This window comes from Ahaetulla prasina, chromosome 11, assembly GCF_028640845.1.
Source record: "Ahaetulla prasina isolate Xishuangbanna chromosome 11, ASM2864084v1, whole genome shotgun sequence".
NCBI lineage: Eukaryota > Metazoa > Chordata > Lepidosauria > Squamata > Colubridae > Ahaetulla > Ahaetulla prasina.
This window is the reverse complement of record NC_080549.1, coordinates 16,667,684-16,680,379: the sequence shown is the minus strand read 5'-3', so window position 1 is coordinate 16,680,379 and position 12,696 is coordinate 16,667,684. Positions and strand designations below refer to the sequence as shown.

At 41.5% G+C, this 12,696-nt stretch overlaps 1 protein-coding gene across 2 annotated transcripts in view; it reads right to left on the bottom strand.

Annotated features, from left to right (window-relative positions):
* RPS6KA6 (ribosomal protein S6 kinase A6) overlaps positions 1–12,696 on the bottom strand; it is a 99,045-nt gene that overhangs the window by 16,985 nt on the left and 69,364 nt on the right. Inside the window, exons 14-19 of one of the 2 annotated variants that reach the window (XM_058196874.1) lie at positions 11,584–11,708; positions 10,549–10,674; positions 7,310–7,399; positions 6,018–6,176; positions 1,335–1,496; positions 890–1,183 (exon numbers count right to left, since the gene is read on the bottom strand). In XM_058196874.1, the coding sequence (XP_058052857.1) occupies positions 1,181–1,183; positions 1,335–1,496; positions 6,018–6,176; positions 7,310–7,399; positions 10,549–10,674; positions 11,584–11,708 (665 nt within the window). In that variant the 3' untranslated portion in view covers positions 890–1,180. Of the gene's footprint in view, positions 1–889; positions 1,184–1,334; positions 1,497–6,017; positions 6,177–7,309; positions 7,400–10,548; positions 10,675–11,583; positions 11,709–12,696 lie in introns of those variants that run through there. The other variant, XM_058196875.1, reaches the window with a different exon arrangement.

Sequence of the window (12,696 nt, the reverse complement as noted above, 5' to 3'; positions counted from 1 at the left end):
CCAACTATTCTGGCTGAAATCAGGAAAAAAAGCACGTTTTAAAATAAATAAATAACAACAGAGTTGGAAGGGATCTTTGGAGGCCTTCTAGTCCAACCCCCTGCCTAGGCGGGAAACCCTACACCATCTCAGACAGATGGTTATCCAACATTTTCTTAAAAATTTGTTGGAGCATTCACAACTTCTGCAGGCAAGTCGTTCCACTTATTAATTGTTCTAACTGTCAGGAAATTTCTCCTTAGTTCTAAGTTGCTTTTTTCCTTGATTAGCTTCCACTCATTGCTTCTTGTTCTACCCTCAGGTGCTTTGGAGAACAGCCCGACTCCCTCTTCTACCTTCTTTACTTTCCAAACCTTCCTCTCCTTCAAAAATATATCTAATACAAAATTATTCCTAAATTTACTCATATGCTATTTGATATTTTTTTATCTGATACTTATTTTGAATATAATCAATCCACATTTTCCATTCTAAAATATATTTTTCTTGTGTATAGTCTTTCAAGTAAGCAGAAATTTTTGCCATTTCTGCCAGATTTGATACTTTAAGAGTCCATTCTTCAATTGTAGGTAATTCTTCTTTCTTCCAATATTGAGCAATCAAAAGTCTTGCGGCTGTTATTAAGTTCAGAATCAATTTAGTCTCTATAGCTGTACAATCCATAATTATTCCTAGTAAAAAGAACTGCGGGGTAAACTTAATCTTCTTTTCAAAATATTCTGCATGATCCACCATACTTTAATCCAAAATGCTTTAACTTTTTTGCAAGTCCACCATATATGATAATAAGTAGCATCTTCACAATCACATCTCCAGCATTTAGCCTGTACATTAGGATACATACATGACAATTTTTGGGGGTCTAAATTGAAGGATTGCTTCTATTAACTTGGTTTTATTGGTCGGTCATTTCTGACTAACAAGTTTCTTTAGTCGGCTCCATAGATTTTCAACTGGGTTAAGGTCTGGGTTATTCCCAGGCCATTCCAGCAGTAGAATAAGATTATTTTGAAACTCAAAATAATTAATAATAATAATAATAATAATAATAATAATAATAATGATGATGATGATGATGATGATGATGATGATGATGATGATGATGATGATGATGATGGTGTTATTAGCCATCAAATATCAAAAATACACTTTCCCCAAAAGGTTTCCACAATTTTGACCACTACTGTATGTGAGAGAATAAATCAATTATTATGTTGCAAGGAACAACAGAGCAAAGCAATCTACCCGCAACGCCTCCCCAAACTTGTGAAATACAAATACTTTCCTGAAGATTTAAAAAGTTGATTTGTAAAACCAAAGAGGAAAATGCATACCTCCGGTGCCACAAAATTAGCCGTGTAGCATGGTGTTAAGAGAAGCCCATTGTCTCCGCGGAGTTGCTTTGCAAAGCCGAAATCACAAATCCTGATGGAATCAGCATTATTGGAATCATCCATATACAAAATATTACTTGGTTTAAGATCCCGATGCACAACCTTAAAAACAAAACAAAACATATAAAACCCAACTATTCTGGCTGAAATCAGGAAAAAAAGCACGTTTTAAAATAAATAAATAAATAACAACAGAGTTGGAAGGGACCTTGGAGGCCTTCTAGTCCAACCCCCTGCCCAGGCAAGAAACCCTACATCATCTCAGTCAGATGGTTATCCAACATTTTCTTAAAAATTTTCAGTGTTGGAGCATTCACAACTTCTGCAGGCAAGTCGTTCCACTTATTAATTGTTCTAACTGTCAGGAAATTTCTCCTTAGTTCTAAGTTGCTTTTTTCCTTGATTAGCTTCCACTCATTGCTTCTTGTTCTACCCTCAGGTGCTTTGGAGAACAGCCCGACTCCCTCTTCTTTGTGGCAACCCCATTGATATTGGAACACTGCTATCGTGTCTCCCCTAGTCCTTCTTTTCATTAAACTAGACATACCCAGTTCCTGCAATCGTTCTTCATATGTTTTAGCCTCCAGTCCCCTAATCATCTTTGTTGCTCTTCTCTGCACTCTTTCTAGAGTCTCAGCATCTTTTTTACATCATGGCAACCAAAACTGAATGCAATATTCCAAGTGTGGCCTTACCAAGGCATTATAAAGTAGCACTAACACTTCACGTGATCTTGATTCTATCCCTCTGTTTATGCAGCCCAGAACTGTGTTGGCTTTTTTAGCAGCAGCTGCACACTGCTGGCTTGAGTAATGCTATCAACTCAGGATTAACACAAACAAAGGGGAATTGAATGAATGATCAAATGTTTAAATCCAATTTCTAAAAAAAAATGGGATTTCAAAATTAGACACAGACCACAGAATCAATTTATACATTTAGAAGTTGATCATTGAATCTGATTTTCTCTTTTGCTTACAAACACCTGCTTCAAAATGAAGTTTGTTTGTTTACTTGTTTATGGATTGATTGATTGATTGATTGATTGATTGATTGATTGATTCATTAAATAGGCATGCCACCCATATAACAAACCATAACCTTCTATATTCAGAACTCTTTCCTCAGTTAAATTAATCCAATCAGTAATTAATGATAAAACAACTGCTTCATAATACAATTTTAAATTAGGCATTTTAAGACCCCCTTTCCTTATATCCTGCATTACTTTTAATTTTATTCTTGGTTTTTGCCCATCCATACAAATTTACTAATCCCTTTTGCCATTCCTGTAATTTAATATCATTCTTAAACACGGTATCATTTGAAACAAAACAAAACCTGGGCGAAAACAGCCTCCCCAGGCTCCGGAGGTCCTCTAGAAGCCAGAAATGGGCCCGTTTCCGGCCTTCCCAAACTTCTGGTAGGCCCATTTTTCAACCTGCCCGAGCCTCCGTGAGCACCATGCATTTACCTGCATCCAAAATGGGCCACGTGGGGACTCCTGGGAGGGGAAGGGCGGGACCAACCAGGAGCGGGATTTGGGGGTTCTCTGAACTGCACAGAATCTTAGCTAGAAGTTCCCCCGAACCCCTGCAAACCCCCAGCAGCCCACCCCTGACAATATCCCTGCTAGCTTTATTATACAGACCAGTCTCTGGTTAGCACTTGCCCTCAAACCAACTCATTTACTGAAATGATATACATGTAAGAAAATAAAAGGACTTCAGTTTGTTTATTTGGTGCCTTTGAGTCAATGTTGACTCCTAATGTCTACCTGCGTCATTTCTTGAGGTTTTCTTGGCAAGGTTTGAAAACTGCTGTTTCCTTGCCTTCTTCTCATCTCTTCTGAGAGAGACTGGCTCAAAGTCACCCCGAAAAGCTGGCTTTTATGCCTAAAGTGGGATTAGAATCATGGTTTCTCAGGTTTCTGGAGTGATGCCTTAACCATGCCACCAAACTGGCTCTTCAGGATTCATGGATATTTATTTATATGTTTAAAAGGTTCTCCCTAAAGGTGCTTTTTCAAGAGGCAACTGGACTTTCTTGTTTTCTCTTTTGCTTACAAACACCTGCTTCAAAATGAAGTTTGTTTGTTTACTTGTTTATGGATTGATTGATTGATTGATTGATTGATTGATTGATTGATTCATTCATTCATTCATTCATTCATTGATTCATTCATTGATTCATTCATTCATTCATTGATTCATTCATTCATTGATTCATTCATTCATTCATTCATTCATTCATTCATTCATTCATTCATACATTATTGATTGATTGATTGATTGATTGATTGATTGATTCATTCATTCATTCAATTTGTATGGCCGCCCAACACAACAACTGATTTTGGGTGGCAAACAATCTTAAAAGCAAACAAACTCCCTCCTTCTAATTTTGTCTCCAGCAATTGCCAGCTCAATTCCAAAATACAATATCCAGGGGTGGGCTTCAAAACTTTTAGCAAGGGGTTCTCTGCCCAGTTGCTGAGTTGCCGTGGTGGGCGTGACCTAGTCAGCCTCTTGCACCACAGTGGGGGGACATTTTTGCCCTCCCTGGGCAAAAACAGCCTCCCCAGGCTCCGGAGGTCCTCTGGAAGCCAGAAATGGGCTCGTTTCTGGCCTTCCCAAACTTCTGGTAGGCCCATTTTTCACCCTGCCCGAGCCTCTGTGAGCACCATGCATTTACTTGCATCCAAAACGGGCCACGTGGGGACTCCTGGGAGGGGCAGGGCGGGACCAACCAGGAGCGGGATTTGGGGGTTCTCCGAACTGCACAGAATCTTAGCTAGAAGTTCCCCCGAACCCCTGCGAACCCCCAGCAGCCCCACCCCTGACAATACCCCTGCTAGCTTTATTATACAGACCAGTCTCTGGTTAGCACTTGCCCTCAAACCAACTCATTTACTGAAATGATATACATGTAAGAAAATAAAAGGACTTCAGTTTGTTTATTTGGTGCCTTTGAGTCAATGTTGACTCCTAATGTCTACCTGCGTCATTTCTTGAGGTTTTCTTGGCAAGGTTTGAAAACTGCTGTTTCCTTGCCTTCTTCTCATCTCTTCTGAGAGAGACTGGCTCAAAGTCACCCCGAAAAGCTGGCTTTTATGCCTAAAGTGGGATTAGAATCATGGTTTCTCAGGTTTCTGGAGTGATGCCTTAACCAGGCCACCAAACTGGCTCTTCAGGATTCATGGATATTTATTTATATGTTTAAAAGGTTCTCCCTAAAGGTGCTTTTTCAAGAGGCAACTGGACTTTCTTGTTTTCTCTTTTGAAGACGTTTCGCTTCTCATCCAAGAAGGTTCTTCAGGTCTGACAGGTTAGTGGGGAATCAAAGGATTTATATTCCTTGCAGATAGCGGGTCATTTGCATCCTTTTAGAGCGGTGATGGGGAACCTATGGCATGCATGCCACAGGTGGCACGCAGAGCCCTCTCTGTGGGCACGCGTACCATCACCAGCTGCTCTTCCGGGTTCTGTCCTGCGCATGTGCACCCAGCCAGCTGCTCTGTTGCGGGTCCCAGCACGCTTATGCACGCCAGCCAGCTGGTCTTTGTGTGAAGACCAGCTGGGCGGCGTGCATGCGCACAATGTAACCCAGAAAAGCAGCTGGCTGCCGTGCTCATGCACACCAGCCAGCTGCTCTCTTCCAGGTTCCGGTGCTCCAGCGCATGAGCACTCTAGTTTCAGGACTTGGTGCCGAAAAGGTTAACTGTTACTGTTTTAGAGGGTCCTTGAAACACTCGGAGGTTTATCTATGTCCTCAGAGCAGTGGTGAAATCCAATTTTTTTTACTACTGGTTCTGTGGGCGTGGCTTTCTGGGCGTGGGGTGACTTTGTGGGCGCGGCATGGGAAGGATACTGCAAAATCTCCATTCCCACCCCACTCCTGGGGAAGGATACTGCAAAATCCCCATTCCCTCCCCACTCCTGGGGGAAGGATATTGTAAAATCTCCATTCCCACCTGACCCTGGGACCAGCCAGAGATGCTATTTGCCGGTTCTCTGAACTACTCAAAATTTCCGCTACCGGTTCTCCAGAACCTGTCAGAACCTGCTGGATTTCACCCTGCCTCAGGGTCACGTGAGTAGTGCTCACAGTTCCTATAGTCTGTAATTTAATATTACCACAGGAACCAGGAGCACCACTCAGGTGACCCTGAGGAGATAGATAAACCTCCAAGAGCTTCAAAGACCCTCTAAAACCCTCTAAAACAGCAAAGCTGGCTGGGGAATTCTGGGAGTTGAAGTCCACCAGGCTTAAAGTTGTCAAGGTTGGGGACCCCTGCTCTAAAAGGATGCCAATGACCAGCTGTCTGCAAGGAATATAAATCCTTCCATTCCCCACTGTCCTGTCAGAGCCAAAGAAGCTTCTTGGATGAGAAGGGACACGTCTTCAAAAGAGAAAACAAGGAAGTCCAGTTGCCTCTTGAAAAGAACACCTTTGGGAGAACGATGACCTGGATGACAGAGAATCTCTACAGACATTTAAAGATTCACTCATCATAAAGTACAACTCTGGGCAGTTTACAGCAAGCATAAAGCCAAGATCGAAACAAACCCTAAAAACATAAATCCAAAACTTAATTAGATTATCAAAACGTGCTCAGCTTACTCCTTGACAGTGCAGGTAGTCCACAGTTTTAGCGATAGTATACAAGACGGCGCTCGCTTCGCGTTCTGAGAAATACTTCTGCCTGAGAATACGATCCAGGAGCTCCCCTCCCTTCATCAATTCTGTGACAAGGTAGATATATTTACCATCATCGTACACCTGTAGAAGTTTAATATAGTTGAGTAACACATACTCCAGGAACGGGGCACGAAACACAGGGGTCTGCCTAGAGCAGGGGTCTGCAGCCTTAAGCACTCAAAGAGCCATTTGGACCCATTTCCCACAGAAAAGAAAACATTGGGAGCCACAAAACCTGGGTGGGTGTGGCCAACTCAATGTCACTCACTTCCACATGACAACCCTCCCTAGCCACGCCTACCCAGCCGGTCATTAGGGCAGAGAACCAGTTGTTAAAAAACACCCCGAATCACAAAACCCTTTTGACATCTTTCTCTCTCTCCCCTCCCTCCCTCCCTCCCTCCACCCTCTCTCTCCCTCTCTCTGTATCTCTCTATGTCTTTCTCACCTTCTCTCTGTATCTCTCTATCTCTGCCCTAGCCGCTTCTCCATCCCCCGCCGTCACCCTTACCTTCTCAGGCTAGGCGAGGAGTGACTGGGAGGGGAGGGTAAGGAGTGGGGCCAGCAGTGGTGGGATCACCCGACAGGGAGCCACAGCAGACAGCCCAAAGAGGACAACACAACATTCCTTGTGTGTCCAATCACACTTGGCCAATAAGGAATTCTACTCTACTCTACTCTACTCTACTCTACTCTACTCTACTCTACTCTACTCTACTCTACTCTACATTCTATTCTATTCTATTCTATTCTATTCTATTCTATTCTACTCTACTCTACTCTACTCTACTCTACATTCTATTCTATTCTATTCTATTCTGTTCTGTTCTGTTCTGCTCTGCTCTGCTCTGCTCTGCTCTGCTCTACTCTACTCTACATTCTATTCTGTTCTATTCTATTCTATAATTCCCCATGCTGCTGATGAATTCTGGGAGTTGAAATCTACAAGTTGCAAAAGATGGACATCCCTTCTATAAAGTTAATACAGGTGAAATTACATTTCCACCCAGTTGGGAACAATAAACCCACAGACCTTTGTAGACATACCACAACAAAGCCTATTTTTTTAATCAAACAGAATCATATTTCACCGACAAATATAGTATCGAGAGCTTGTCTTCTACATTCCAGCAGAGGCTGGACCAGAGGAAAGGCCTTCATCCCATCAACAGCTACACTTGGCATGCTCTCTAGAAACCAAACAGAATACTTACGTCTTTTAAAGTGATAATGTTCGGGTGCTGTCCGTACCGCATCAAGATTTCTATTTCTTCGGAAGGATCTCTCTTACTTTTGTCAATTATCTGGAGGGGTGGGGAAAGAGACAATGACCACAAGGAAGTGTGACAGGAGATTAAATTCAGCGCAACGAAGCACATTTCTATTTAAGAAAGAATACAACAGCCTCACTTTTCAAGGCCACCTTGTAAACAAGGACACAGAAGCAGCCTTCTTTCCTTCCATTCCCAGAATTGGGAAGCCAGCATTACAATCGAGCGCTGACAATTCTAGGCAGTACTAGTTAGAGGCAATATCACCGGAAGATGTTCCCAGCATTTCAAAACATTGGAATTTCTCAATTTTACAACGTGGATGCTGAATCTCTTCTTTCTCTCCTACCTCAAGGCAGGTCCACAGACGAGACATACTTTTGAGATACTTATTTCGATAGAAATAAGGCAGCAAACTTAAAAGGCCTGCCTAGGCCACTACAAATCTTGAACTGTCTAAATGACAAGAACATGGGCCTCTGTGGCTCAGACCGGTAAGACAGTCTGTTATTAACAGCAGCTGCCTGCAATTACTGCAGGTTCTAGTCCCACCAGGCCCAAGGTTGACTCAGCCTTCCATCCTTTATAAGGTAGGTAAAATGAGGACCCAGATTGTTGGGGGCAATAAGTTGACTTTGTATATAAATATACAAATAGGATGAAGACTATTGCTAACATAGTGTAAGCCGCCCTGAGTCTTCGGAGAAGGGCGGGATATAAATGCAAATAAATAAATAAATAAATAAAACATCACGCTAACTGAACCCAACTGTCCGGCCAATGAAAGAAAACTCGGAGGTTTGAGTTTCCTCAAAGTTCCATTTTATTAGAGATGTCATATTGGCACATCTGGGAAAACCCGAATCTGAAAGCTTCCAGGTTTTCCCCACCCAAAGAAAAGTCCAAGGCTCTGCCCAGCATCCACAAGTCCATCACGTGGCCCAGTCAAAACACCGCCCCAACTGGAGATGCCTCCCAGTCACACTCCAGTAGTTAAAAATTCTTTAAAAACAAAAACAAAAAAAATTCTGATGATTGTGCGTAGCTCAGCTGATCGTTGGAACTTTTTTTTTAACTTTTTAGGCATTTTTTTACTACCAGTAAAAAAATTTAAAAATGCTTTTAAAAAGTAAAAAAAAAATTAAATGCTTTTAAAAAGTAAAAAAAAAGGCTCTGACGATCGCAGCTGTGCCGCACAATCGTCAGAGCCTTTTTTAAATCTTTTAAAAGCATTCTTGCAACCTATTCGCCCAAATACGTTGTAAAAAAATGCTTTTAAAAGGTTAAAAAAAAGGCTCCAATGATCACAGCTAAGCTGCACAATTGTCAAGCCTTTTTTTTTTAACTTTTAAAAGCATTGCTTACAACTTATTCGGCCGACTAGGTTGTAAAAAAAATGCTTTTAAAAGGTTAAAAAAAAAGGCTCCGATGATCACAGCTGAGCTGCACAATTGTCAAGCCTTTTTTTTTTTTTTACTTTTAAAAGCATTGCTTACAACTTATTCGGCCGAATAGGTTGTAAAAAAATGCTTTTAAAAGTAAAAAAAAAAGATTGCGTGCCACAGTTGATCACCCCATCGCCACGCTGCTCTACTTACCCCATGCCTCCTTTTGGCACGCACTGTACGCGCACACCTCACAGTTGGTACATGGTATGCACTGTGCATGCGCGCGGGCAGCGCATGTTTGGCGTGCATGCGCTGCCAGCGAACCAGTAGTAAACCGGTTCAGATTTCACCACTGCTGTAATGTTTGGCTTTGTATTAACTTTGTTTTTAGTACATACATTTTTTTTATCTTTTATAATTGTAAGCCTCCCAGAATTACCTTGTTTTAAGATGGGCAGCAAACGAATGAATGAATGAATGAATGAATGAATGAATGAATGAATGAATGAATGAATGAATGAAATACCAGCAATGGTAAAGTATCTTCCCAGCAATTATCTTCTTAATGTTAAAAATCTAAATAGCACATTCACAAATAATTGAAGATAAAAACGTGTCAATCCCCAAGAAAGAATCATATGTTACCAACGTTTCACTACCCAAACTAAGTAACATCATCAGTGCTTAGAGGGAGCAAACCCCACTCTTTAGTAGCCCTGATGATATTACATGGTTGGGTAATAAAACATCTACAAGAAAACAACCAAGCTCAGAAGGCACCGAGGATCCCACAGTTTAACCTTGAGCTACAAATATTCTCCTCTATTGGTATCATACATTGCCAAATTTGCAGCTTAGATGTCTCGGGGAAAAAATGAGTCCTGTTCCTTTATATATTCATTAAGATGAAAAGAACCCAAATCTTAATTTAATTTAAAATGGTTAGAAGCTATAAAACATTTATTAAATGCGGGCTAATTTATGTTGGTTGTGATATATGTTTAGATATTTAAAAATGATTGTCAGGGTTCCAAGTAATACACTCACAGCAAACAGAACTCTGAGACAAGCAGGTTCCTCAAAGAACAAATATTGGCACAAACTGGTCAAAACCGACTCTAAAGGTTCCCATGGCTTTTACCTAATTAAAAGTAAAAGTTTTTCCTCTTTTCCCCAAACAATCAGTCACATGGTCCAATCAAGGTGCTATCCGGTTGCTCTCCTCTCTTCAACCACCCGGGGGAATGTCCTTGATTCTCAGGGGAAACTATTTTGTTTTGGCTACAGAACTCCAACTATCTCTACTCCACCCACCTCTCTATTCCTCATCACCATTGTGGCAACACTGAAGCCTCTAAGATGGCCTCAGCCAGGCCTGCTTCAGAGTTGCCAGTGATGTGGGGGGAAAAATAGTACCCCTACATCAGTGATGAAATCCAATTTTTTTTTACTACCGGTTCTGTGGGTGTGGCTTGGTGGGCATGGCCAGGGAAGGATCCTGCAAAATCCCCATTCCCTCCCCACTCCAGAGGGAAGGATCCTGCAAAATCCCCATTCCTTCCCCACTCCAGGGGGAAGGATCCTGCAAAATCCCCATTCCCTCCCCACTCCAGAGGGAAGGATCCTGCAAAATCCCCATTCCCTCCCCACTCCAGGGGGAAGGATACTGCAAAATCTCCATTCCCACCTACTCTGGGGCCAGCCAGAGGTGGTATTTGCCAGTTCTCCAAACTGCTCAAAATTTCCACTACCGGTTCTTCAGAACCTGCTGGATTTCACCCCTGCCCTACATACCTTCACAGCAAACTCCATATTGGAAACTGTATGGATGCAGCGCTTACACACCGAGTAGGAGCCCACGCCAATGTCTTCTTTAAGTTCATAGGCATCTGTGAAAAGTGCACTGCTCCCATGAAGTTGCTAAAGAACAAAGTAAAACAACTTTTAAAAGCTTGCAATTATTTCATAAACTTTTTCAGAAGATCTAGCACCCGACACTCCTTATCAGCTCCATACCATTTGGACTTGTGAAAAGAAATATAACGGTAAGGGCAAAGGCAGACCTAAAACCACCAACTTTTGGCCCATTTTGTCCTTTTTAAGTTTTAGGCTAAGTGGATGCAATTGTTGATGCATCCCAACTGGTTCATAATTAACATTATATCAGACTTGGATTGAATTTGGATTTAATACGTTGACCATTTCTTGCAGTCTGTAACTCCTGCTTTCTTTCTTCAGGTGGATCTGTAAATTCTCCTAAACCCATGACAAACAAAGTCATAGATATTAGCAGCCAACTATGATCATCATCATCATCATCATCATCATTTAACGACCCCATAATCCCTTGCGGGGTGGAGTCTGGGCAACTGAATGCAGCTAGCAGAGTGTTTTAATGGCCGGATGCCCTTCCTGTTGCCAGTGCGGAGCTTTGTTCAGTAGATAAATTCTCAGTGTACCCAGAGAGAGAAATATCTGCCTCTACCTAGGATCAAACTCACAGCCTCCTGGTTGCGAGGTGAGAGCTCCACCTCTAGGCTATCACACCACTCCTAGTGAACCATGCCAGCAAGTCTTACGGTTACTGCTGTGTATGAGCACGTGACGATCATCTGACTGGCATACATGCTCATGCAGGAAAATGGAAGAACAGTTCTTCCGGTTTCCGGTACTGCCCCACGGACAAAGGCCAGCTGATCAAACCTGGAAGAGGAACAGGCAACACCGCGCATGCCAGGCGACATGGCTCTGCTTGCCACATTGAGCACGTGTGCCATAGGATCGCCATCATGGGACTAGAAACTACACACACAAACACTTTTTTTTTACCTGTACTATTGGCAAAATGTTGTTGAGAGGGGTGATTTTGTGGTCTTCTATGGTGTTCGTTGCCACAAAACTGAAACCTTTGAAGAGCTGATGGGCATTGGCGCTTGGCGGGACTCCAGGAGAATCTTGATTAATTGAACAATAGGACACGTTAGACTTGCCCAAATTATAATGCAAAATATTCTATATCATCATGCCGATTTATCAAAAAATCCTCTTTCGGAAAGATGGCAAATCTAACCACCCCTTTTGAGTGTTGTAAGAAAGAAGTAAACAAAGGAAAATGAAGGCTTAATTTTAAAAAAAAAACACAAAAAAACTAGCATGGAAAACTAATTCAATTCGTCAATTTCAATTCAGTGATGTTAAATAAAAGCCATATTTTTTTTAAAAAAATCCTAAAATTTAATAGCATCTTTATAATGTTTTTGGTGGAAACCAATACGATTGCCCTATATTTATTTACTCTTACTGTTTATGCCTATTCGAATTATTACGTTGAACTTTTAAATGAAAAGTTCTATTATCAAAGAGGAATGGATGGAGGGAAAATACCAACCTGCCTTCCACTGAGGACCTGTATACTGCACGAATCAAGAAGAGGGCCGTGAAAATATTTACAGACCCCTCACATCCTGGACATAAATTGTTTCAACCCCTACCCACAAAACGACGCTATAGAGCACTGCACACCAGAACAACTAGACACAAGAACAGTTTTTCCCGAAGGCCATCACTCTGCTAAACAAATAATTCCATCAACACTGTCAGACTATTTACTGAATCTGCACTACTATTAATCTTCTCATCGTTCCCATCACCAATCTCTTTCCACTTATGACTGTATGACTATAACTTGTTGCTGGCAATCCTTATGATTTATATTGATATATTGACCATCATTTGTGTTGTAAATGTTGTACCTTGATGAACGTATCTTTTCTTTTATGTACACTGAGAGCATATGCACCAAGACAAATTCCTTGTGTGTCCAATCACACTTGGCCAATAAAAATTCTATTCTATTCTATTCTACAATATATTACAGGTAATCCTTGACTTATGACCACAATTGAGCCCAAAATTTCTGTTGCTAAGTGAGATTTCTGTTAA